This window comes from Aegilops tauschii, chromosome 6 (assembly GCF_002575655.3).
Source record: "Aegilops tauschii subsp. strangulata cultivar AL8/78 chromosome 6, Aet v6.0, whole genome shotgun sequence".
Classification (NCBI taxonomy): Eukaryota; Viridiplantae; Streptophyta; class Magnoliopsida; order Poales; family Poaceae; genus Aegilops; species Aegilops tauschii.
Genome location: NC_053040.3, coordinates 4,902,377 through 4,928,705, shown reverse-complemented (window position 1 = coordinate 4,928,705; position 26,329 = coordinate 4,902,377). Strand labels below are relative to the sequence as shown.

The following is a 26,329-nucleotide window of genomic DNA, read 5'->3' as shown; positions in this document are numbered from 1 at the left end:
TCACAATGAAAGGAATGCAAGCCATTAGTGCGACAATTTTCATGTCATTTCTAGTTCTGGTGACCAGAGGAAAAGATGTGCAATACAGAAGGCAACAGGAAGACAATACCCAGATTCTCACTTATCACCGAGTTAATAAAACCATTGTGGTATGAATAATTAACCTTCTTATGTATACTTAGCATTTGTTTGGGGGGCTAACAAGTAGAGGAAACATCAAAACAGATGAAAGATGGAGATGTCTATGACTGCATTGATGTGAATGAGCAACCGGCTTTCAGGCACCCATTATTGAAAGACCACAAAGTCCAGGTAAATTAATTTCATAACAATATGATGTACCTCCATGAATTGTCTAGTATATTATTAGTTCATGATTAATTGCATAAATGTTGATTCAGCGTGTTCTACTCCCTTCATGTTTCATTAATCTTTTTGGATATGTTTTTTATGCTAGAAAATTAGGGCTATTGGAAGTGTATTGAACTAAGAACCTTTTTGTGTATTGTCTTATACATTTGTAATACTTTGTTTATAAGGTGGTTCATTCTATTTTCAAACAGATGCAACCAAATCATTTCCCTGTTTGGATGGATATCCAAACATTGCCTTCAGATGAACCATCTATCATTGAGTGCCCAACGGGAACAATTCCAATACTGCGTACTAATGGAAGTGGCACCATAGCAGCACATAGTTACGATGGGCAATTGGAGGTGAGTTTTTGTATAAGTTACAAAATAAATTTGTTATCACAATTTGATAGGATTTTTTGTAGGGTTGATTATGGATATTAGCGTATAATTGTTGCATTTGATATGCATGTCAAATTTACAATGTTGAGTTAAAGAAGCAGCATAGACACCATAATAATCTAATTAAATTACAATAAGGTATTTTAAGAAAAAAATCACCTTCCGATGGTAATGGTTAATTTTTCATCAAGGGTAGTAATAATGAATGGTCTAGGTTCGTCAAGTATGATGGAAAATGATTTATAGAAAAGAATGCAATTTATAGTGAATGAAGGGCCTCATATATACTCTACAATATTTGAGTAGTTGGTAATGATTTTTCTACCCTCAAATCTTTATTTGTACTAAAAAAGTTATGTATGAACATTATGTCTACATGAAGGAATTCCAATTTCATTACCAGGTTTTAGCAACACTCTCTTGGACAGTTTCATACTATATACTAATCACAAATTCTTAGTTGTCAGAACTACATCCCGAAATGTGAATGAACACACATCTTAAGATTTAAGTTATACTGACAACATGGCAAAACAATGTAAGTAATATGAACCAAAAGTGATACATTTGAAATGCTTTCGAATATGAATCATATAATTTTATGTGTCACATAACCCATAACTTAATAGCTTAATTATTGGTCAAATTAAAAATTATAATGGGGTTGGTGCCTTACATTTTGGAGAAGACGAATTACATGTGATATCCTATCAGGCTTATCTACACATACTATTCATTATTCTCACTTAAAGGTGTTACTTTTAATTCTTGCAGTCAGCGGGACTCATATACCAGGGTGATGTAGATGGGGTGCGTGGTGTATTAAATGTTTGGGAGCCAAAGGTGAATAATAGTAAGGATTCAAGTGCAATGTGTGTAGAAATGAAAAGTGGAGGAGAACAACACACTGACAGGATTGGTGCTGGTGTTCGGGTCTTTCCAACATTGAGTGGCGACACTTTTGTTAGATTTCATATTTCTTGGGTAATGCTTAATTTTATTCATATACATGCTATTATGTTATATATTTTTATGATAATAAATCAATAATATAAGTTCATATTTTCCTTTCACCTTGGAACAAACCTCACAGTATGATGGCCTATACAAAAAGTCATGCATTGACTTCAATTGCCCTGGTTTTGTGCAAGTTAGCCACAAAGTTGGTCTTGGAGCAAGAGTGCGACCACCCTCTGTTTATCATGGAAAGCAGACAGTAATACACATTCAAATTTTCAAGGTATTATCGTATTCTTAAAGTATAAGATTTCCAAAGTGTCATGTACAAATTATATGTACGTAAATTAGTATTATCTGATTTTATTTCGTGTGCATAACCACTATATATACCTTACTGAACGTGACCACAACTTGATATTCTTGTTTACCATCTTACACCCACATACTATCTTTTTGCACATATATGACACTATTCTAATAATATAGATTCAAAAGGCAAGTTCAATTAATCATGACAATACTTTGAACATGAAGGAATACATATATATCATTCTGATTCATATCCCTTGCTATGCAAAAAGGATTAGGTGAGGACATGCATGCCTACTATATCTCATCAAAAGGATTATAAAATAATTCACCGCTAAAAAATACTAGAAAGAATAAGATCATGATTGTAAATAATCATAGTTATTTAATAGCCTATTTATCTCACACAATATTGATTTAAGGACGGCATCTAACCTACAATAAACATTGATTTATTTTAGGACCCTGTGTCAAAGAACTGGTGGTTGACTTATGAGCATGTAGCAATTGGATATTGGCCAAGTGCATTATTCGAATTCCTTAGGAACAAAGGTGACGCAGCATTCTGGGGTGGGATTGTTGAGGGGCCGACTGCCTCGTCAAACTCTCCGCAAATGGGCAGTGGACATTTTGCTTCCGAGGGATACGGAGGAGCGGCTTTCGTAAAAAATATCCAGATTGCGAATAATGAGAAGGGCTATTTTGACACTCCAGATAAGTCTCAAGTGCGGCCTGAATCAAGCGATAAATCCAAATATACCGTGGAAAGATTTGAATATAGTAAATATGTAGGTATGCGAATCTTCTATGGTGGATTAGGGTCTTATAAGGCCTACTGACATGAACTCAACAAATATATTAAAACAATCACTATGATCAAATAAGTGATGGTGAATTATGTATTATCGAGTTCCGTTCATGATAGAAGTTGGGGCCTAGCAGCAGTGTTGGGGCCCGCGCTACTGCCGGAACGCTGAACCTAACATTTAGCAGTAGTGCGGGCCTCGCCTAATCTTACTACTACATTTATTAGCAGTAGCGTGAGGTAGGACCCACACTACTACTAAATAGCAGCAGTGTTGGCTACTGCCCCGCACCACTACTATGCATGCGTATTTCATTTCAGCATATTTATACTGCATTTATACACCCCTATAGAATTGTTATACCGCAGCAATGATATAACAACTCATCATCATCGTAGCGATATAACAACTCATCATTATCATCACCATCATCATCGTAGTGATATAACAATGTCTCACCATAAGGATCATCATAAGTTCACCAGTACTAGCTAATTGTTAGCATTTAGATAAATAATTTCTTAACACATGACAAGTACTAGGACCTACTCTTTCTCTCTCTCTGGTAAAATAGCATAAAATAGAAAAACCTGTCCAGCTCCAATACGGAGCATAGAGATCCACCGGTCTCCAATTTGTTGCCTTCGCCCAGTCACTATTTTTCGCCATCCTTTGATTTAAGGCCTCCATCTGTTTGAGTAGTCAAGTATGGATATTTGAGACCCTCTGACCATGGCCGTACGCCAATTGTCATCTCACCTTCGACATACATCAGTGGATGCACAACATCATACAGGAGCTTCTGTTGAAGAACATAATAGTAACATAGTTAGCAATGTAGTTTACTTAAGAAAAATCTATGAAAAAGATGGACTAGTGACATAATAGTAAAAAATCTTACCATGATATTTGCATGTATGTTACCATCGCTCAACTCCTGGACTAGTGGTACGTATCAACTATAATTTTTGCCAGCTCCAAAGATGATCTTAAAAGTCAGAACTTCATTAACAAAGGTGACAAGAGAAACCTCATCCTCCCAAGTTAGATCTAAGCCATAATTGTAGTAGGTATTGTGTACAATGTTCTGTGTATCTCTTGAAGAAAGGAAATAAGCTGTCAACTATAAATAAAAAAATTTAGTAAGGGTTTAATAACAACTATTTTAAATAAGCAATAGATTATTTAACAAATTAGTATAACAAACTCATATGGAGGTACAATAGGAATCATGTCCAGATCCACCCAAGTGCCTTTATCATGTTCAGAATCACCTTGAGGAATGCCAATATCGAAGGTTAATTTCATATCCTCTTGAAATCCATAGGCCTTGCATAATGCTTTCCAATTTGAACAACCAAAATGTGTGTGACCAACTTCATTTACGATCTTAACCTCAAAAATGAATCCATGTTTTGTTTTAAGGTGAGCTTTCTTCGTGTCCACCTTTTCCCTCTCTTCAAAAGAGAGATTCTCTAAGACATAAGGTCTTGCATAGCAAGGGATGCACTAGTCGAATTGTAAGAAATGGAAAGTACACGGTAAGTAAAAAATCTTAAGTCATGCTTAATTAAGAAGAAATACTTGCCGCTGAAGTTACATACCGTAAAAATAATCGAAGCCCTCCTTAAGCACAAGGGAGAAGCATATACTGTTTTCCAAGTGATCCCTGTCGCACATACCCACATCGTTAATACAGTCATGACACTCGAGGATCCTATCATCGACATCCATTTGATGTGTTCATAATCGAAAGATTAAATGCCGATGGCAAATACCAGGAATTCAACACTCCAATCACTATTCAACACGAGTTGACTTTTGGTCTGTCGAGTCTCTCTTGAAAAACACTCATCTCTAATGGTGTATATTGTGGGCACTCCGTCTCTGATATATCAACCATAGATGATAGTCGCTCCTCCCTTCTTTCCCAAGTGCATTACCAAAATGTCTAGTAGATGGGAACGAAGGAGAAGCGACCCCCACGACAACAGTTGGGATTCTTCCTCTATGATATTTTGACTGTAGATGGTGGACACTCCCTCACTAATATTTCGACCGTTGGTGATGGTCGCATCCCCCCTTCCCTCGTGCATTACCAAGGTCTATCACGATGAGAAGAGGAGGAAGCGACCCCCGTGACAACAGTCAAGATTCTTTCTGTCTGATATTTAGATTGTATATGGTGGTGTATATGGTGGACACTCCCTCACTTTGATTTCGACCGTCGGTGATAGTCGCTCCTCCCTTCTCTCGTGCATTACCGAGATATATCATGAGAAGAAGAGGAGCAAATGGCCCCCACGACAACAGTTGGGATCATTCCTTCAAGAACAAACTGAAAGTCACACAAGGAGCCCCAATAGACTGAAAGTCAATCCTAAGCATCATTCAGTCAACATTACATATATTGAGTAATGACATAAACAAAATGGCCTATGTTTTGCAGGAATGTCGTTTAATTCCTATTCCGGCAAATCCCGGGCACTGGATATATACTACTTTCTAACAGAATTCATGCCGAAATTCACGCAAATTTTGGAGTAACCTTTGCTAAAAATAGGCATATCGAGCGCCTAAAATTTGCCGAAATGTATATGAAGCAACATTTCGGCAAAACATAGGCCACTCAGGGGTGTTCCCTGCAAAATCATGTATCATGTGCATCTGTCTTTCTTTGAACATCAACATAGCATATCATAGATCCCTCAAATCAAACATCACCTAAATACAAAACAAAAATCACTTCATCTTGATCCAATACTTGCAGTTCTAGTTCTGTTGAACTATTACACCTACACGGAAATGTACTATTACACAAAAATGCTCACTAGATGGTTGTCGAGGATGCGCGTGTCGTCGGCGATATTCTGGGCGATGTGGAGCGGCACGTCGGTGATCTACCTGCTTCACCCTAGTTTCTCTGGTTCAAAACAACATAGACCAATCAGTTCAGTTTATAGTCTGTCCACATCTTGCTTACAAGTATTAACTATAGTAAATTCAGTTAACACATTCAAATATGAGATTCAGTTAGCATGTTCATAATAAGGGAAAAGGACTTAGTATTTTTTTGTCCTACTTCTCACAGCAAGCTATACTAGATCCTAATGATCATTTGACTCCAAGAAATCCAACACCGAAACTTATTGATTCACAAACAAGGGAGTCCAGTACAATTTATATTCTAAAATTATCAAATCAATTATAATTTCTAACTTTGTGTTGTCCTATGTATCAGAATAAACAATCATGTTTCTGATCTCTGACCTGCTTTATTTCTCATTTTCTTCATTGATCCAAAGTATACTAGGCACTTGATTAAAGAAGCCATGACTTTGACATGAGAGATGCAAAATCATTCTATAAACCCTAGAGAGATAGCACATCATTATCCATCATACATCATCAACCAATGTAGTGGAGTACATTACTACACTTGAGTATTTAAACCAAAATACTTGCTCATCTGAAATCAAATTCAAAATGCAATTTGTACGCATTTTCCCTTGCAAGCATTATCACGATATCTGATCTACAATATGTGCTCATCCAATGAAGAAACCAGGGAAATTTTTTTGAGCAGACAGAGGATGCAAGAGGAGGGAGGGAGGGGGATGAAGGAGTGGCGGCTACCTACTGCCTGTGGTGTTGCTGGGTGGAGCGTCTGCTCCAAGGAGGCACCAGCGGAGGGGAGGCAAAGGGCTCAGCCGGCATGGCGCCCCATGATAACTTGGACACCTAGCCGTCAAGCGGGGCAAAGTGCCATCGAGGCCAAAGCACTGCAGGGCAGGGGCGGGCCGACGTGTGTGGGGGAGGGCCGGCGGTGGGGGAGAGATAGTGGAGGGGAGAGTGAGGGTCGACGTGCGCGACAGAGAGAGGATAAGGGTGGTTTAGCAGCAGCGCGGGGAAAGGGCCCGTGCTACTTTTGCGCCCATTAGCTGTAGAGCGAGCTAAATAACACAAGATGCTGCTAGGCAGGGCCGGATAGCTGGGCCCATGTATCCACAATAGCAGCGCGGGTATAGGAGGCTGCGCTACAGCTAACAGGCGTAGCACTAGCGCGGGCCCGTGACTCGGCTCTAATACTATGGCCAGCCCCTGGGGCATGGTGGGGACCACTTAGTAGTACCGCGGGGCTGGCAAACCCACACTACTAGTAATATTCACCGGCAGTGCTAGGCTTTGCCACACGCTACAGTAGCACGACCCACATACCCCGAGCCACTGTTAAGTGTCTACCTATAGGGTTTTTTCCCAGTAGTGAAGCAAGAATATGTAATCACACTAAGAGCCTGATGATTTCGTTGTTTCTTTTGTTGAGATTCATTCATTCTTGTGCAAAGTACGCTGCGAGGGTGTACAAATTCAGGACCGGCTATACATAAATCACCTGACAATTTACTTTTGTAAATAATTTTTTTGGGCCATTAGATTAAGATCCAACGAACATCCTTCTTCTTCCTCCAGATTTCTTGGTCCTTCGAGCGTTCCTTCTCTCATATTTGTTTTGTGACTCTATATGGCTATTGCGAGAAAAGCAATAACATGACGATGGTTGGGACGGAGCGAAACCACCGAGGGACCACATACGCGTATATCCGTCGTCGGTTGTTTGGTTCTAACGAAACCGCGGCTCATCTTTCTGGTGGGAGACGGGTTTGGCGGTGTCGAACCACCACGACACCTCCCGCTCCTTCTCTTAGAACTTCCTTGCGTGCGCTGCAGCTCGGTCTCTAGCTTCGCGATGACCCACAAGTATACGGGATCGCAACTGTCTTAAAGGGTAATATTTTACCCAAATTTATTGACTCGGCACAAGGGGAGACAAAAGAATATTTATAAACCTTAGCAATTGAGTTGTGAATTCAACGACACCTGAGAAACAATTCCTTGCAGCAATTTATTAGTAGCACAATAATATGATAGTAGTTATAGCAGAATAACTACTCACTCCGACGGAGGCCAGGGAGCGTTTGGTTACTGCGTCTACCCGATGGGAGATGGTAGCTCGATACTTTTAGAGCCATACACATTCTAATGTTGCTCTTTATAACCTGTCTGCATTTGCGTAATACAAACAACATTATCTTCATAGATAATGGTGGTTGGTTCCTACCAACCAATTCCATTTGAACTTTTAACAAAGTTCATCATTCTGTGAAGTCACATATATTCATGTGATGCTTCATACAAATCAACGATTTCAGAATTGTTAGTGGATGCAACCACTAAAATTTGTCTTCTTGAAAGACTGTAGCTCCATTCGAGAAGACAAAATCAGTCAGTGATCTGGGATTATGGGGGTATGGTACATGCCCAGCATCACGATATCCAACCATGGTCATATCTTGATTTTTTTCTCATAAAACAAACCAAGATCTATGGTGTCCAGAAGATATCTAAAAAATATTCTTCACACCAACCCAACGCCTTTTAATCAGTGATGCATTGTATCTAGCTAATAAATTTATTGCTAATGAAATACCAGGCCTGGTGCAGTTTGCTAGATACACATGTGCTCTCATTGCATCGCGATATGGAAACTCAAGTCTAAATATCTCTTCATCACTGCCATTAGGCCTTAATGGGTCCTTATCTCTAGTAATCCAGAGATCTCAAATCCATAGTTCTTTAATGGATATGACTTATCCATGTTGAATGTAAACTGATGAATAAGTATTCCCGAAGGAATACGCTCAAGTTCCAAACTCAAGCAAAGTTTGGTCTCAACCAAATCTTACATCTTACACTCCGTCTTAAGATGATATGATTGTATCCTGTATCTCTTGTGTAGCTCCAATGATACTCAGATCATGAACATACACAGAAATTGTACAAAATCCCTCTTTGGATTTCTTGATGAACATACATGAACAATCATCAATGTTTGAGTAACCTTCTAATAAAGGAACTCACTCAGTCGGTTATACCACATCATTGCCGACTACTTCATGTGATAATGACTTCTGAAGCTTTACATAACACATGTTGTGATTAAATTCAGAATTTTCATTCCTTCGAAATTATCATAGAGATATCCGAATCAAGTGACTTATACAATTATTCAGTCACAACATCCATTAGTTGGATATACAAATTCATTATTCACTGCCAGTGATACGGAATATCGGAACGTTATTCCACTCATAATAGGATAACATATTTCATCATAAACGATGACGGGTCTCTGCGTGAACCCCTGTGCTACAAGCCTCGCTTCATGTCTCACCACCTCATTGTTTTCGTTCCTCACATGAACAAAAACCCATTTGCTCCCCTACGGAACAAATTCAGAGGAGTGGGTATTACTGATCAGGTCAATACCCCCTCTTCTTGAGAGCGAGCGCATCCTCAGTTGTTGCCTTCCTTTGGATCAACTAGAGTAGTGTTTTAGATACTCAGCCATGCATGGACTTAGCTTCTAGATCCAATCCAAGGTCTTTTGCAATTCACGAGGATAAATAAATGTCGACATAATGTAGTCTTTATTATATGATTCTCCTGAATCCATATCCATAGTGGAGATTTCATCATTACCTTTTGACTCTTTGTGATTTCCCACAACAGTTGAGTCAAGGTCTTTCGATATCCCAGCACAAAAAATTGTGTGCACACTCATGCTGGGTCCTGGATGTGTCCAACATCCTTCAGGTGTCCTTCAACCCTAGGTTGAATATCAACATGAAGTTGACCTGCATTTACTGTTTGAGGATTCCTCATTCCCCTTGGACGCTTCTACGAAGCCTTCTCCTCTTGTGTCTAGATTCCTCCCCCTCATCGGTGGCCGAGTGGACCTATGGGTCACATCCACTCTCTCTGACACATTCACTATGGGAACATTTTACTTTGTGACACCTATATACTTAGTAAATGCAACTGGCAGATTATTTGCAATACTTTGCAAATTTACAAACTTCTTAACCTCTAGTTTAGATTCATTCGTACGTGGATCTAAGGACTAGATGTCTCTTCACATCTCATTCTATTTTCCGGCATTCAATGTGGTTCTTATCTCCCCCTAATGCTGGGAAAATGTCCTCATCAAAATACAACCAGTGTACCGGGCCATAAACAAGTCCCCTTCTAAGGACTTCAAGTACTTTATGATTAACGGAGAATTGTACCTCACATAGATCCCCATTTCTCTACGAGGGCCCATATATGTACACTGCGGTGGTGAAATCGGTATGTATCCAACACAACTGAATTATCGCAGATGGGAAATACTTACTCATTTCCACGTACTAACTACAACGGGGAGACCATATAATATGCAGTTCATCGAATTTGTATATGCAGTACGTAAAACTGCAATGTCCCCAACAAGATGTTGGGAGATTACAATTCTGTAGGAGCAATCTTGCTATCAACTTATCGTCTTGACAAGTGATTCCACAAAACCAATCTGGGTATGTACACAAAGTACCAATATGCTCCACAGTTATGCCTCAGTCTAGGCAATAATCATGAAATGCTCACAAAATAAATTTCGCAGCACTATCCATTCCGATGGATTTTATCCCGTGCTCAGGATGATTTGCTCTCAAATTAATGATTTGAGCAATACGCTTTGAAAAAGCATGGTTCCTTATGGAAGTAAGACACACATTGGACCATCTCACTGATGCATACAAAAGCACTATGAAATATGTAAATATTCCATATAACGGTTGAATTGAATCACATATATATCTCCTATCCAAGGAAATCTAGTGGCTCATCCTCTTTCATGAGATAAGATGGCCTCACGATCAGTTTCCCATTTTGCACACATCGTGCATACATAATTCAATGAATTTGGAAAATTCACACCGTTAGATTGTGTCCAATTGAACCATCAATAATTTTCTCATCCTCCCAATACCAGGATGACCAAGGCAATCATGCCATATCTTGAACTTCTCAAGATTCTAGAAAATTATCTTATACGCCAATGCGTATCCAATTTAATGTATGTATAGTATATTAATCCAAAAGATAGAGAAGACCTTTACTCTAGGATTTCATTCAAATCCTTTTTGTTGAGTCATGAGTAGGCTTCCAGCCACACTCACTATACGAGTTTCAGCATAGAAACCATTGCGGATATCTTTATAACTCAGCAAGGTACGAGTAGGATCTTGATGCATGAATGCATTCATGATTATCATATAGTACCCCTAGGGAGTGCAATTATGACTTGACCAGAACCAACAATTACCCCATCATGACTAACAATTGTCATGATGTTTCCACTACTCTTCTCAAGAGTCTGGAAATACTTAATCTCCCTTAGTATAATGTTAGTAGACCCAGTTTCTACTAACACATTTTCTTCTCAATTGGATTGTTCCAATAGGTTTCTACAGAGAAAGAAACCAATTTGAAAATATGACTGAACTCATATAGAAATAATACATACATTATAAACTATACATGTCAAAAGACATACCGCAAGCATCATGTCTAATGACATAGTTATCATATTATGTCGATGGACATAATTTGTTTTACACTATGTAATATGTCTGTGGACATAATTCCAATGTCTGACAAATCCAAGAGACTAAATCTCGTCTCCATATATGTCACTAGAAGTTAAGTCCACTAACATGTCATCAATATTTAGTAGTGGACCTTCCTTTCGCCAAGAATACTCCTGGTTGCCCATGTTCCGAGGAACATTTAGGAAACTTTCAACCATCGGGAAATCATTCTTATGCCCTTGGCTTTTGCCCACTTTTGCCCTTGAGACTTTTGCCCACTTTTGCCCTTGGCAATTGATTGCATGCACAGATCCACCAGATGCTTGGAAATATCACATGTCCTTGCATTTCGTTATACAACCACTCGTATAGCAACCACCAGAGTTGCTAGCATTGTCATTTTTCTTGAAACAACTTTTGCTCTCTTCAACTCCATTCTTACTCTGCTTCTCATCATGTCTCCACTTCCTTTCACAAATGACGAAATTGTTAAGTCAAAATCCTCATACAAGGATTGAAAGTGGATATCATTTCTTCGACGAGATCGGCATCTAAAACTACACTATTGTAGAATCACAACTTTCAGTTGTTTTGATGCATATCAGGGTTGTATGTTGCCACTGACTCGAAGTCATGAAATCAGACGAGCGTCCATTCCATATGCACTAGGTATCATCACCGCTCTCTATTGATCCCAACAGATCAACATGTAGGTGATGTGAGACGAAGTCCAATTCAACATACTACGCTATATCAGCTACAGCAGGAGCCCCTGAGCAGGTGCGATTATGGTGGAACTGAGATTCAGGGTATGTCCAACATATCTTGCATGAAATATTCATGGTCATTAATTTACTCTCTAGTAAATTAATTTTCAATAATCAACATGTAGCAACCAAAAATTGCCTGATCAAATATGTTGATACACTAGTGTGCTTCACAATACAGTAATATACATTAAATTACTGTAAATACACATACATGCGAAAACTGCATAGCCAAATGCTAAAACAGAAAAGGAAAACATAAAAAAAAATGGTCCTGGGCCGAATCTGCACAACCCTAACCAGTGGGCACAACCCACATGTTTTTTTTGTTCTCGCTTCCTTTTTTTTTCTGGACAGAGATGGGCCTTTGGCCGTTCGTCCTTACGTTCAGCCCATGGTCCCGCACCGCCCCCAGATCGGATAAGGCCCCCAATCCCGATCCAAACGGCGGCCAGTCTTCTGCCTCCACTGCGACCGTGCACGGGGCACGCAGCCGTTAGCCGCCAAAGACGCCGGATGTTGCACCGCCGTGCAATCGGTTGCCGACGCCACGCCGCGTTAAACGCCAGGACCAGGAGCCAGACCGCGCGCCAAGCGCCTGGACACCTCCGCGCCGGAGTGCCTCGACCGAAGTCGTCGGCTGGTCGTGCGTGGAGCCGCGCGATAGAGCGCCGCGGACGACGGTGAGTACAAGGACGAGCGACGATGTGTTCTTGTACTCTGTTCTGCTTTCCTGTTAACGCAGTGTTGTTTGCAGACTTGCAGTAGCAAAATAAGAAAATAGCACCTTGTTTCTTGTTGATCTTTGACTCTGATCTCGCTCTTTCTCAAGGCCAATCGCTCCACTACAGCGCTGTATGTGGTGGCCGGAGTTGGATATCACCAGTTTCTACCTTCGTCCTTTCAATGATGTTGCCATCTAGATCTCGCTGCTGTTGCCTTGGATGAACTCTGCCGTGCAGGGGAGCCGTTCTCTCTCAGCGGAGAGCAAACGCGCTGATAACGTGTAAAATAACGAAGTACGAGTAAATGACTGGAACAGTTATCCTTTCATTGATGGTGATAGTACATTATATAGTCCCGAGGGGACACAAACCTGTTCCGCAACTCCGCCGGCGAGTCCGGTCCGAGGTTGCGGAGCGAGAGCGAGCGTCGTAGACGAAGTAGTCGAAGTAGTCGAAGTATGCGAAAGTAAAATGACACAGAGAGATGGAGGAGACCAGCTTTATTAATCAATGATCAGGGATTATAATGATGGCTCCTCGTTGCTTTATATAGGGGGTAGGGGTCAAGGGATAAGTACCCACTTAACGTAGGAAACGGGAGGGGCTAGCCCGTGCGATACGCACGAGGCCGCCGCCACACTCGGTCGCCCCGGTTTCCCAACACTCCCCCTTGGGTAATTATCCGTATATCCATACCTCAAAACTCCGAAAAACCCAGTGGGAAAAAATGTGGAGAAAGAGCACACAGTATACGTTGTTGTATTGCACGAATTGCCTCGTCAAAAACCTCGTGTGAGAAACATCAGGAAAACTCACTCAAGGGAAAAAGAGTACAATCCACTCAACCATCAAGTTGAGCACTCGATCATCAGGATTGAGATTTTAGCGACTAGTTTGTGAAGTTTCTCCCCCTGAACCTTGCATCTCTCTAAGTCTCATCATACCGATTCCACGCACACACCTCTCTAAGGTTGATGCCGGTAATGATTTAGTGAACATATCAGCAAGATTGTCACATGACTTAGTATGCAAAACTCTCACCTTGTTCAACTGTTGCAGCTCATGCGCATAGAAGAACTTGGGACTAATATGCTTTGTGAGGTTACTCTTCACATAACCCATCTGGACTTGTGCAACACAAGCAGCATTATCTTCATAGATAATGGTAGGGGTTTGTACGGTGTTCAGCCCACATGTCTGCTGAATGTGGCCGATCATCCGCCGAAGCGATACACACTCTTTTGACGCTTCGAATAGTGCCATGATTTCCGAGTGGTTCGTGGAAGTCGACACAAGTGTTTGCTTGGACGATTTCCAGGAAAACGCAGTTCCACCACAAAGGAAAACATATCCAGTCTGCGATTTGCAATCATGCGGGTCCGACAGGTACCCAGCATCGGCATAGCCTATAATAGATAGGTCTTGATTCCTCTTATAAAATAGACCAAGATCTTTGGTCCCTTGCAGGTAACGGAAGACGTCCTTGACACCTTTCCAATGTCTTTTGGTAGGTTCAGAACTGTACCGAGCAAGCAAACTGACGGCGAACGCAATGTCTGGCCGTGTACAATTTGCGAGGTACATGAGTGCTCCAACTGCACTCAGGTAAGGAACCTCTGGTCCCAGAGTTTCCTCCCCCTCTTCCTTTGGCCTGAACGGGTCCTTGTCTGGCTGTAAAGATCTTCCGACCATCGGGGTCTTAGAAGGATATGCCTTATCAAATCCAAATCTTTCCAACACCTTCTGGGTGTAGGCCGACTGGTGCACTAGAATCCCATCAGGGGAATGTTCAAGTTGCGGACCTAGACAGAACTTGGTTTTACCCAAATCCTTCATCTCGAATTCCGACATCAGGTAGGAACTCGCTTCCTCAATATCCTCAGGCGTACCGATTATGTTTAAATCGTCCACGTACACCGAGATTATACAGAATCCATCTTGGGATCGCCGTATAAAAACACATGGGCAATCTTTATTGCTCGTGTAGCCCTTCTCATGAAGGAAATCACTTAAACGATTGTACCACATTCTACCAGACTGTCTGAGTCCGTACAGTACCTTTTGAAGTTGAACACTGTATAGACCCCTATTTGCTCTATCATGGTTCGGAACAGGGATACCTTCTGGAACCTTCATGTATATGTTCGAATCCAAGCTACCATATAGGTAAGCAGTGACAACATCCATTAGTTTCATTTTCAAGCCCATGTTTACTGCCATCGAGATCAAGTATCTAAAGGTAACTCCATCCATGACTGGGGAATAAGTCTCCTCAAAATCGACACCTGGTTGTTGAGTGAACCCTTGAGCAACGAGCCTTGCTTTGTACCGTACTACCTTATTATTTTCATCTCTCTTTCGAACAAAAACCCACCTATGGCCAACAGGGCGAATGTGGGGAGGAGTTCGACAAACTGGTCCGAACACCTTCCTTTTGTTGAGAGATAATAATTCGGCAGTAATTGCCTGCTGCCAATCTTTCCAATCCGACCTTTTCTTGCAATCAGCGAGCGTGTTAGGCTCAGGGTCAAGATCTATGATTGAGGCAATTTTCGTAGCAAAGTTGATGTCGACAATCACCGTTGCTCGGTTCAGGGACTCCCCCGTATAAATATAATTTATGGCCATTTCGTCATGGAGCGCATCAGGCGCAAACACTTGCTCTACCAAATTTCCCATTATGGGAGCAAGGTCCTTTAGATTTCCCGCGCCGATGTGTGCGCTCACATCTCCGCTGGGTGTTTCCCCTATGGGAAAGTTTAAGTCTGGAATTTCGTGCACTGAATTTTCCGTACTTGTGCCAGGTCTCGACTGGCTCCCCGTTTCAATTTGGGGTACTTTGGTGACAGGCTGTGATAAATCTCTCTTATCCTTTTTCGTCGGGCGTCCCCGAGTACTTGGGATTTGAGAAGCCGGATTTCTCGTCCTTTTAGGCCTTTGGACGGGAGCGGGCATACCATCATTTTTCTTCGGTATTTCAACCCTTTCCTGTGCATTGCGCGCGTGCACATGCGATTTTGTCGCAGTTTTTAAGTCACTAAAGTGGTCGGGCAGTTGATTTGCTAAAGACTGCAAATCTATTATCTTTTGGACTTCTCTCTCAGTCTCAGCAGTGCGCGGGTCATGAGCGTGGATCCCGTGGCTTGCCACGTGATTTCTCGACTTTTAGCATCAAGGGGTTGATTCTCTCCCCCTAAAGTCGGGAAAAGATCCTCGTCAAAAATGCAATCAGCAAAACGAGCCGTGTGACAGTCTCCTGTCATGGGGTCCAGATACCTGATTATGGACACAGTCTCATAACCAACGTATATCCCCGACTTACGGAGCGGGCCCATCGCCGATCGCTGAGGGGGTGGTATTGGTACATATACCTGGCAACCGAACCTACGAAGGTGGGAAATTTTCGGTGCCGACCCTTGCGCAATTTGAACAGGAGAGTGGATGTTGTAGGCCGACGGTCGAAAGTTGATGAGATTAGCCGCGTGTAACACCGCGTGGCCCCAACATGTAGTTGGTAAATTACAACCCTGAAAGAGCGGTCGGGCAATGAATTTAATTCTTTTAATCAATGCCTCGGCAAGTCCATTTTGTGTATGAACATGTGGTACCGAGTGCTCAACTTTGATTCCCATTGCCATGCAATAATCATCGAACGCCTTTGAAGTAAATTCTCCGGCGTTGTCCATTCGAATAGACTTTATACGATAATCCGGGAAATTATTCCGCATTTGTATGATCTGTGAGATCAATTTTGCAAAGGCATGGTTCCTTGTTGACAGCAGGCAAACATTGGACCATTTAGAGGAAGCATCAATGAGCACCATGAAGTACCGAAACGCCCCGTGAGGGGCTGAATTGGACCGCATGTGTCCCCTTGGATACGTTCCAAGAACGCGGAGATTTCATCCCTCACCTTGAGGGGTGATGGCCTAATGACTAACTTCCCCTTAGCGCATGCGGAGCACACGAAATCATCAGGATTTGGGAAGTTCTTCACGTTAACATTATGGCCATGCGAGTTGTTAATTATATTTCTCATCATCCTAAGTCCGGGGTGGCCTAACCTATCGTGCCAGAGGCAGAAGAGTTCAGAGCTTCTAAAGACGGTCTTGAGGGTAGTGTACACGGGCGGTGCTACTATCTTAGTGTAGTATAGCTCTGTGTCAAACGAAGGAAGCCTTTCGATAACATGTTTACCACCTGCATCCCGCTTTGTGATGAGTAGGCATTCCTTGCCGTTTTCATCATCGGTCTCAACATGGAAACCATTAGCGCGGATGTCTCTAAAGCTCAATAGAGTACGAGTCGACTCCGGGTACAACAACGCATCATTAATGATCAAAGTTGTTCCCATGGGGAGTATAATAGTGGCTCGTCCGGAGCCAACTATGTGAGAACCACAGCCGGCGATTGTCATAATACTTCCCGGAGATTTTTTAATGGACTCAAAATACTTAGTTTCTCGTAAAATGGTATGAGTGGTGGCGCTATCGGCAAGGCACGTTTCCTCCATTCGGGCGCCACACGCGTTCTAAAATATGAGATCTAATTAATGTAATGAGGAAGAAAATACATTAAAAATAAATGCACACATCTCAGAACATAACATGCTATCATGTATAAATAATGGAATAAATGAATAAATGACATCCAATCGCCAAAGTAAAGAATAAGTTTATGCTCTCATAGAGCTTACAACCAAATTGAATTTATTCAATTTTATTGTATCAAAGCACGGAATCATGATAACCAAAGAGGTATGCTAAGTGGACTCGGTGAAGAAGCCATTCACTTCTGCCGCAATCTCCATACTAGTGAGCTGATCCTCCTCATAAATTATCTTGGAGGCAGCATCAATGTCTTGTGGCGGCGCCGCCGAGGTGGCCATGTGGTCAACCTCCATGGCGACGTGGGCGTCGGTAGAGACCGCCAAAGCTGCCGCGATGGGCACCACGGGGGTCGCCTCTATAGGCGCAGCAGGGGGAGTAGCAATCATCACGGGTGCCGCCATGGGCGCCGGTGGAGCTCCCTCCTGAACCAAGGCGAGGTGCGTCTCACGTGCCTTCCGAGCCTTATATGCATCAACGACCTCCTGTGGTGCGCGGCACTGGCGGGAGAAATGCTCCACCGAGCCACAACGGAAGCAGTCCTGAGGCCTTTGCCCTCCCTTACCCGGCTTGTTCTGCTTAGCCGGGCAGGGGGGGTGAGGGCCCTTCTTCTTGCTCTTCCGGCCCCTCTTCTTCTGTTGAGGCTTGCGGACTTTGAGAGCGTTCACCTCCTGGCGAGAACTCCCCCCAAGTGGTTGCGCGACAAAGTTCTTTTTGAGAACCTCGTCTTGCGCCTCCGCCACCTGGAGGACGTCAATCAACTCTGAATACCTCGTGTAATTCCCCTGGCGGTAGTTCCGTGAGGACTGGACCGCGTCGGGGTGGAAAGTGGATAGGGTTTTCTCAATCTTCTGGGAGTCGGTAATCTCAGTACCACACAACCAAAGAGTCGTACAAATCCGGTGCAGAGCCGAATTGTACTCCCCAACCGTCTTGAAGTCCGCAAACCTCTGACGGATCCACTCTGCCTCTGCACGTGGCTTCACGGTGTACTTCAGCCGCTCAAACCGCTGCTTAAGAGCGGTCCAAAGGCCAGAAGCACTGCGCTCAGCCATATACTCATTTTTCAGAGTAGGTGACAGGTGATGACGGAGAAAGTGCAGAGCCTGCGCATTCTCAGTCTCGAACTTGGGATCAGTGACGGCCAGCTGGGCCCCCTTACCGATCGCCCTCAGGAGGGTTTTGCCCTGGAGAAAGATCTCGCAGTCCGAGGACCATGACAGGTAGTTCAGCCCTGTCTGGGCCAACTCAGGAAACTCCTTGTGGACAATTCCGGCCATCTGCGATTTATGCAAAAATCATGAGATTACAGCAGGTAATCTTTTGCACAAAGCGATGTTGATAAACTTATTCAATAAAATGACGTTCCAATATTTAAAACATGATATTATATGACTTACTAAAGGATTAAGAGTGCTAAACAATTAATCTACAGCAGTAAAATCATACAATAATATCATGTTACAAAAAATAGCATGTTAAGCGCATCTAGTATGTGAAAATTAGCCCAAAAATTGAATTCCCGAGGTATTTTTAAGCCTAAATACGCATTTTCGGCGAAAACAGACAGTTCCAGGGGTTTCTACGCGAAATATTACAGCAGGAATAAACTACGCGTAAAAACAGGAAACTCCAGGGGCTAAAACGCAATTCGCCGCACTGCAGCCGGCGCCACCCTTTTTTTTGTTTTGGATGCCCACGGCGCGCGGCCCATCTGGGCCCAGCAGCCAGCGCGTTTCCCTTTTTTTTGTGTGTGGAGGCAGCCCCTCAACCGTGGCCCATCCGGCCCAGGAGCCAGCGGGCCGGCCCATGCGCGGCGCTGCCTCCTGCACGCAAACGACGCTAGGGTTTCCCCTGGCAGCCGAGCGGCGGCGGGGGCTCGCACGCGGGCGCAGCCGAGGCTGGCCAGGCGCGCGCGCTCGCGGGAGCGGTGACCTGCAGCGGGCAGGGCCGGGCGAGGCGATGGCCAGTGGCGCGTCGCGCGCGCTCGCGGGAGCGGTGACCGGCACCCGGCAGGGCCGGGCGAGGCGATGGCCAGTGGCGCGTCGCGCGCGCTCGCGGGAGCGGTGACCGGCAGCCGGCAGGGCCGGGCGAGGCGATGGCCAGTGGCGCGGCGCGGCCACGGCGCGAACGCGGCGGCGACCTACAGCCGGGCGGCGACCAGCGGAGCCGCGGCCAGCTGGGCACGTGGCGGCGCGGGGCGCGGCCAGAGGCAGGGCACAGGGTGGCCAGCTCGAGCCCCGTCCACGGCAGCCGGCCGTGCACGGGCTCGGCCGGGGCGACGACCGGCGCGACGGCGGCGGCCACGCCACACGACTCGGCGTCGAGCCGGCCATCGAGACGGCGGCGGCGGCGTCAGCAGGACGCGGTGCGGCGTGCTTGGTACGGCGTCATCTGGACGCCGGCCTCGGGATGCGGATCTTCGTCGTGTTCGTCCGGAACTCCGACGGCGCATGGCACATCTGGTGCATTTGCGGCGGTACCGCGACCATCTGGGTCGCGATCTGTACCGACTCCCTATAGTGCAGTCAACAAGTCCCTCGTAGTCCAAGAACATCGACATTGGTCGGCGACGTGTTCGTCCGCTCGGTTCTTGGGAGGAAAATCCGCACCATAAGTAGATAAAATCCGAATAATAATCTAAGCGCAAAAACGGAATCGTAGGAACGAGAGGAATCCATTTTTGCAAAAAGTGGGGATCGGATCTTATACCTCTGCGGGATCGACGAAAGCCTGCGTGATGCAGGCTTGACGCAGGCTTGACGGAGAGTTGATGGAGCGAAGCGTGCTGATAACGTGTTCCGCAACTCCGCCGGCGAGTCCGGTCCGAGGTTGCGGAGCGAGAGCGAGCGTCGTAGACGAAGTAGTCGAAGTATGCGAAAGTAAAATGACACAGAGAGATAGAGGAGACCATCTTTATTAATCAATGATCAGAGATTACAATGATGGCTCCTCGTTGCTTTATATAAGAGGTAGAGGTCAAGGGATAAGTACCCACTTAACGTAAACTGGGGAAAACGGGAGGGGCTAGCCGCCACACTCGATCGCCCCGGTTTGCCAACAAAACCAACGGACATATCCATTCGGGAGGGTGCGACCAGAAGACACGACGGTTAGCAAATACTAACCGCATGTCGATTTACAAGCAGGAGGTTATCCTCAATTAATTATATCTAATTAATTCCTTGCTAGGGTAGGACTCTTCCCAAGAAAGTTGGCGTGACTGTTCATGCATTCTTTGTTTGCTAGGTCTCTTCCAAATAAAGCCTGATGCCTTTTTTATATGCATGCATGCATTCTTTGTTTGATATATGGATGCATGCAAAAACAACATTCATGGTTTTATTCTCCAAAAAATGGTCATGCAATGCAACATCCCAAAACATGTCCTCCGTCTCTGCCGCCGCCGTGTTTGTTGCTCTGTGACGACTGACAAGGTGTGAGTATATATGCGTACAGTACAAGGACATCCAGTTTTTTTTCAGAAAATTTCCAATCCATTCATCTTCAATCATGGCAACAGAACAAACATCAGAAATAAAAATTACATCTAGATCCATAAACCACCTAGCGACGACTACAAGCACCGAAGCGAGCCGAAGGCGCGCCGCCGTCATCGCCCCTCCATCGCCGGAGCCGGGCACAACTTGTTATAGTAGACAGTCGGGAAGTCGTCGTGCTAAGGCCCCATAGGACTAGCACCCCAGAACAGCAACCGCCGCCGATGAAAAATAACGTACATCGGAAGGATCCAAACCGAAGACACACGAACGTAGACGAACAACGATGAGATCCGAGCAAATCCACCAAAGATAGATCTGTCGGAGACACACCTCCACACGCCCACCAACAATGCTAAACGCACCGCCGGAACGGGAGCTAGGCGGGGAGACCTTTATTCCATCTTCAGGGTGCCGCCGCCGTCTCGCCTTAACACATGGCATCCTTCTTCGCTTCTCTTGTCCCTACACTTCTCCTCAAAACGGTAAAGCCAAGCGTTCTCTTCGCATCATCAATGACATTGTCTGTACACTTCTGGTCCAGTCCTCCATGCCATCAAATTCTAGGCAGAAGCACTCTACACAGCAACCTCTCTTCTCAATATTCGCCCCTATTACTCTCTTTTCCTTTGCCATCCCAATTACTCCGAGGTTTGTGTTTTTGCTGTCTTTGCTTTCCAAATGCCTATGCCACCTCTGAATACAAACTTTCTCCACGATTCCCATGTGTCCTTCTTGGTTTTTCCGCCGTTGTCTTGATTTACACACTGGACAGGTACACGTTTCTTGCCACGTTACATTCGCCGAACATATTTTTCCTTTTGCTCAACGCACCGACACACCATCAATCATCCCTACCACCACTGCCACCTCTTCTCCCCGTCCATTCTGATGGGGAACGCAGCAGAAAACAAAAATTTTCTGACCTACGCACCAGCCCAGGACCACTATGGAGACTGCATACAAGGTTTGATCTTTTTCGTTACCGACTTGTAGCGCAGCGGGAAGTAGAGTCGATGACGATCGGCGGTGCAGATCCCCGCAGCTAGGATTTACAACCTCCCAACCGCGAGGATGTATACCCTCATCTGCTCCTCAGACAGCCCTCCGGGAGGCGGTCGAACAGTCCCCCGGACGGTGTAGCGGACAGCCCTTCGGGAGGACCTTCGAAACTCGAACGGTCACTCGGACAGCCCTTCGGGAGGACCTTCGAAACTCGGACGGTCACACCACAGCCCTTCGGGAGGTACTCACGAACTAAGACCGAAACTACGATCTCTCTAAAGAGTTGCACACATACGGTGTCATCTATCCGGCAGGGCTTCGCCGTCCAGAACTAGTTCCCACCGGAACCCAGACAGCCTTTCGGCTCTACGAAACTATTTCGCTGGGAGGGAGAGAGAAGCCAGATCATGCATGGCACTTGTATGTGAGAAGGGATGAGTGTGGAGGCTGCCCCTCCACCTCTATTTATAGGAAATCCCAAGGGGTAGGGTAGTTTCACACAAAAACCCAAAATGCAAATGAAAGAAGTCCTTCCACAAGGACCTAGGAGTGAAACCAATGAACAAGAGGGTCCCCAAGGGGGGATACCCCATGTGGCCGGCCACACCCCCATGAGGGGCCCAAAAAATGGCTCCTATCCATCCATGTCATCCCCAAGATCTTTTCGAGCAAAGCCCCAAAAGGTGGCTTTCCATAAAGTAACCATAAAGCTGATTTTTACTATTCACGACGACATTTTTCAGCGTCCGTTCGAACTGAAAATATTTGTGTGGGCTTAGAACATTTCAAGTACCCACCAAAATTATTTTCAACGCGTTCCGAAACAATTCCGGTTTAGTGATTTTCTTCTGCGAAAAGCATCTGAAGTGGTTCCGGCAGCTCCGGAGCATATCCGGTTATTATCCCAGAAAATTCCAGAAAGCTTCCAGAATGATTCTGGCATCCTCCAAGAATTATCAGGCATGTGCCGAAACCAATTTGACTTTATGGTATCCCCTGAAACAACTTTTTAGTTTCACCGGAACTCATCTGGTGACCTCTCTCTGCAGAACTTTTCCGCTGTCCGAAACTTTTCCGGTGTCCGAAACTTCTTCGGTGATTTTCTCTCAGACTCCCAGTCTAGTATTCAGCAGATAGATGACCCTTAAGCGTGTGACCCTATAGGTTCGGTGAAGTATAGACATGACCTGGAACCCCTTCGATCAATGATCAACATCGGAGCCGTGGACACCCATATTGACCCCTATACCCACACGAATGAATATTCGAGTGAACCTCCAGTTGCGGTGAGCTATTCCTGTTGCTTCACGATATATCACAAACACCTGAGGTGAGATTTATTGCATCCCCGTGGGCCAACACTTTGTCCACTATGCAAGTTACCTCGTTACCGGTTTTGTTCTCTTTTCTCGTTTCGTGTTCCGGCATCCCCGTGATCAAATCACAAAGTGTCTGGCCAGACGATGATGGACACCGTAACACCGAGAGGGCCCGAGTATATCTCTCCATCGTCGGAGCAGCAAATCCCAATCTCGAGCTATCAAGTTACTTAACATACTTTCCCATGAACCCGTAAGCCGCCGTAATAGCCATCCAGTTACGGATGACGTTTAACAAACCCCAAAGTTCATGAAGCAAGGATGAAGAAACTTGATACTCTCATGGTCTAAGGAATTATGCGAACATTAACTATCTCTGTGTTATAAACCATTAACTTGTGACGAATGTATCTCATAGCATAACATCAATTCGGGTCGATTCAACACAAATGTCCTTCCTGACATTGTGCCCTCAAAGTTCCTTGGCATAGACATGCCCATGATTGGGAAAACATAATCATCATGCAACACTTGAGCTAGTCTTAGAGGCACGACTAGGAATACATTTTATCGTTTATTATTCCACACGTGATATGGGTTCTCCCCAGAGCCTTTATGGATATACGGGCTCGGGAACCACAGCAGTTATAGCATGGAACATAAACATAATTATGAACAGGGAGATAATCAATAACATTTATTATTGCCTCTAGGGCATATCTCCTACAGACTCCCACTTGCACTAGAGACAATAATCTAGCTTCTGCTAATGCACTTCACACCTGTGGCACATTGGTGTAAATATGCTTCGCTTGTGGTATAGCCTGATGTCCAACGGATCTGGCGGCTTCAGCTCCTTGTGTATCTTTGCATGTCCTCGCGTTTTCACGTTTTCACAAAATTCATATTTTGTGTGGACTTGGCTTTGTATGTATGTGAATCACAGGTCAAACCTGGATTCCACAGACTGAGTTATGGAGCAACTATCTGCAGTAGTGTCCCATTGTCAAAAGCCATCTTGGAACCATACTAAGTTCATGAATGAACTATATGATTCAACATCTTCTTTGTTGCTTCTAAAGCGTCAACATATTTAGCCCTTGTTATAGAATTCGCCACAGTAACTAGTTTGAACAAATTCCAACTAACTGTGCCACCACATTGTGTGTTACACAAAACCCTTAATTTAAATCGAAAATCGCATGGAGAAAAGATGAAGACTGTATCGATGTAACATTTTACAACGAACTCTTCATGATCTTTGCTTGCCAGAAAACCATGTCATCAGTACTTACTCTAGTACTCCGTGACATCTTTCACTGTTGTCCCATGATCAGTAATTTGATCACTTTGGTATCCATACTCGCAACACCTTGGGAGTATCGGACATATCTGGTTGTTTTACATACCATGAAATACATGATTAATCCAAACACAAGAGTGTGTGGAATCTCCATCATGTATTTTACTCATCAGTGTTTTGGGACACCGAGTCTTGCAAAAACTCTTTCCATGTGACTTCGGCAAGAATCACTCCTTGGCGTTTTGAATGCTAAAAGGTTTTAGCATCTTGTCAATATGTATTCATTGCTTAGCCCCATTAGGTAAATCTACCTCCATAGATCATCATGCCTAATATTGAGGCTATTTAGCCTAAGCATTTCATCAAAAAACTATTTTCAAATGAAGTCCTAATTCGTGTCAAGAAATTTATTTCCAATTACCAATGTGCCAAGCACATAAGGTTTTTAGAAATATTATTACGCTCCCACTTACTTTCTTGAATTACAAGCATCTTCGTTACCCATTGATGAAGTCAAACCCCTTTGACCATTTCATCAAAGCACGAAGATTCCAACTCCATTTTGCTCTCTTCTGTCCATAGCTGGAACTCTGAAGTTTGCACCCTTACTAGCATCCTCTGGATAGACAAAATGCCTTGGACTGTAACACATGCAAGTCCTTGGTTTCATTTCCATCAGATGGAAATCCTATTGTCATCCATGTTTCATATCTCATGATTGAAATATGTATTAATTGCTAGTTCAACCCGAACCGACTTTAAGCATCGCTACGATGAAAACAACCTCATCGTAGTCAACTCTTGAACTTGTTATTTCAACAAGTCGAGCTTTATGGATAAAACATTTTTATCCGTATCAGTTTTAAGTTCCATAAATATTCGTTAGACTCTAAGTCTTCCGAAAGGTGTATCAAGGTTTTAATCTTGAATCACTTATATGGAAACTAACTCGGGTTGTATTGGCATTTAGCCAATTCTGGAGTCAGGGCCCATCAACGCTTCCTTGTGTATCGTAGGTATAATGTTGTCTAACAACAATATCTCGTTTGCGCACCTGAGAGGTTTGCACGAGCCTTGCCTACGTGGTTCAGCTGCAAGTTCGACCAAAGTTCATACGTTTTATTGTAGAGACTTCCGTATCAGTCGCAGTAGGAAACTCTGGAATTACTTCCAAGGTCTCTTTCCTTTGATCTGATGACGAAGATACTGTTTATCTCGTCAAGTTGCACTATTCTCCCACTCACCTTTTTTAAAGAACCATTCTCTTTAAAACCACACCGTTTTGCGGCAAAACTATTTGCCTCGGTATAGTGAGGGAGGAATACCCAACATTTTGGTATAACCTACAAAGTAGCACTTGTCTGATTTGGAATAGGTTTGTAACCTTTTACACAAGCCCCATATTCCAAATGTTAAGAAAAGATATAACATGGTTGGGCGTACCATACCATGGCTTCATTTCAACAGACCCGATGTAGCTCTTTTCAGTGTAAAAGCCGCAGTCTCTAAAGCATCACTTTAAAAAGGATAATGGCAAATTTATTTATGTCATCTTTGACCTTACCATGTCATAAATGGTTAGATTACATCTCCACGGACTTTTCACTTGCAGTGGTGTTCCGGGAGGTGCAAGTTATGAAACCCCTTTCACAACTCATCAGACATTCGCTAAACATGTAACTCAAATATTCCTTTGTGCAATCAAATTGCAGAAACATAATTTTCTTGTTACAATAACTTCTTCATTTTCGAAAACCTTTTGAATGATTTCAAAAGATTCAGACTTACGTCTCATCAAGCAAATA

At 43.9% G+C, this 26,329-nt stretch overlaps 1 protein-coding gene across 1 annotated transcript; it reads left to right on the top strand.

The window, feature by feature from the left end:
- On the top strand, positions 1–2,926 carry LOC109777229 (protein neprosin-like). The gene is made up of 6 exons (XM_020335870.4): positions 1–149; positions 226–312; positions 564–716; positions 1,530–1,739; positions 1,849–1,995; positions 2,486–2,926. The coding sequence occupies exons 1-6, from the start codon at positions 6–8 to the stop codon at positions 2,861–2,863; spliced, it is 1,119 nt and encodes a 372-aa protein (XP_020191459.1). The 5' UTR covers positions 1–5; the 3' UTR covers positions 2,864–2,926.
- The last annotated feature ends 23,403 nt before the right edge of the window (positions 2,927–26,329 follow it).

What these genes read in the sequence shown, in the direction of transcription:
- LOC109777229 (XM_020335870.4), top strand. Translation starts at nt 6, where the DNA reads ATGAAAGGAATGCAAGCCATTAGTGCGACAATTTTCATGTCATTTCTA. An exon ending in TGAAAGACCACAAAGTCCAG is followed by an intron (nt 313 to 563) that starts GTAAATTAATTT and finishes ATTTTCAAACAG; the next exon opens with ATGCAACCAAATCATTTCCC. An exon ending in GTTACGATGGGCAATTGGAG is followed by an intron (nt 717 to 1,529) that starts GTGAGTTTTTGT and finishes TAATTCTTGCAG; the next exon opens with TCAGCGGGACTCATATACCA.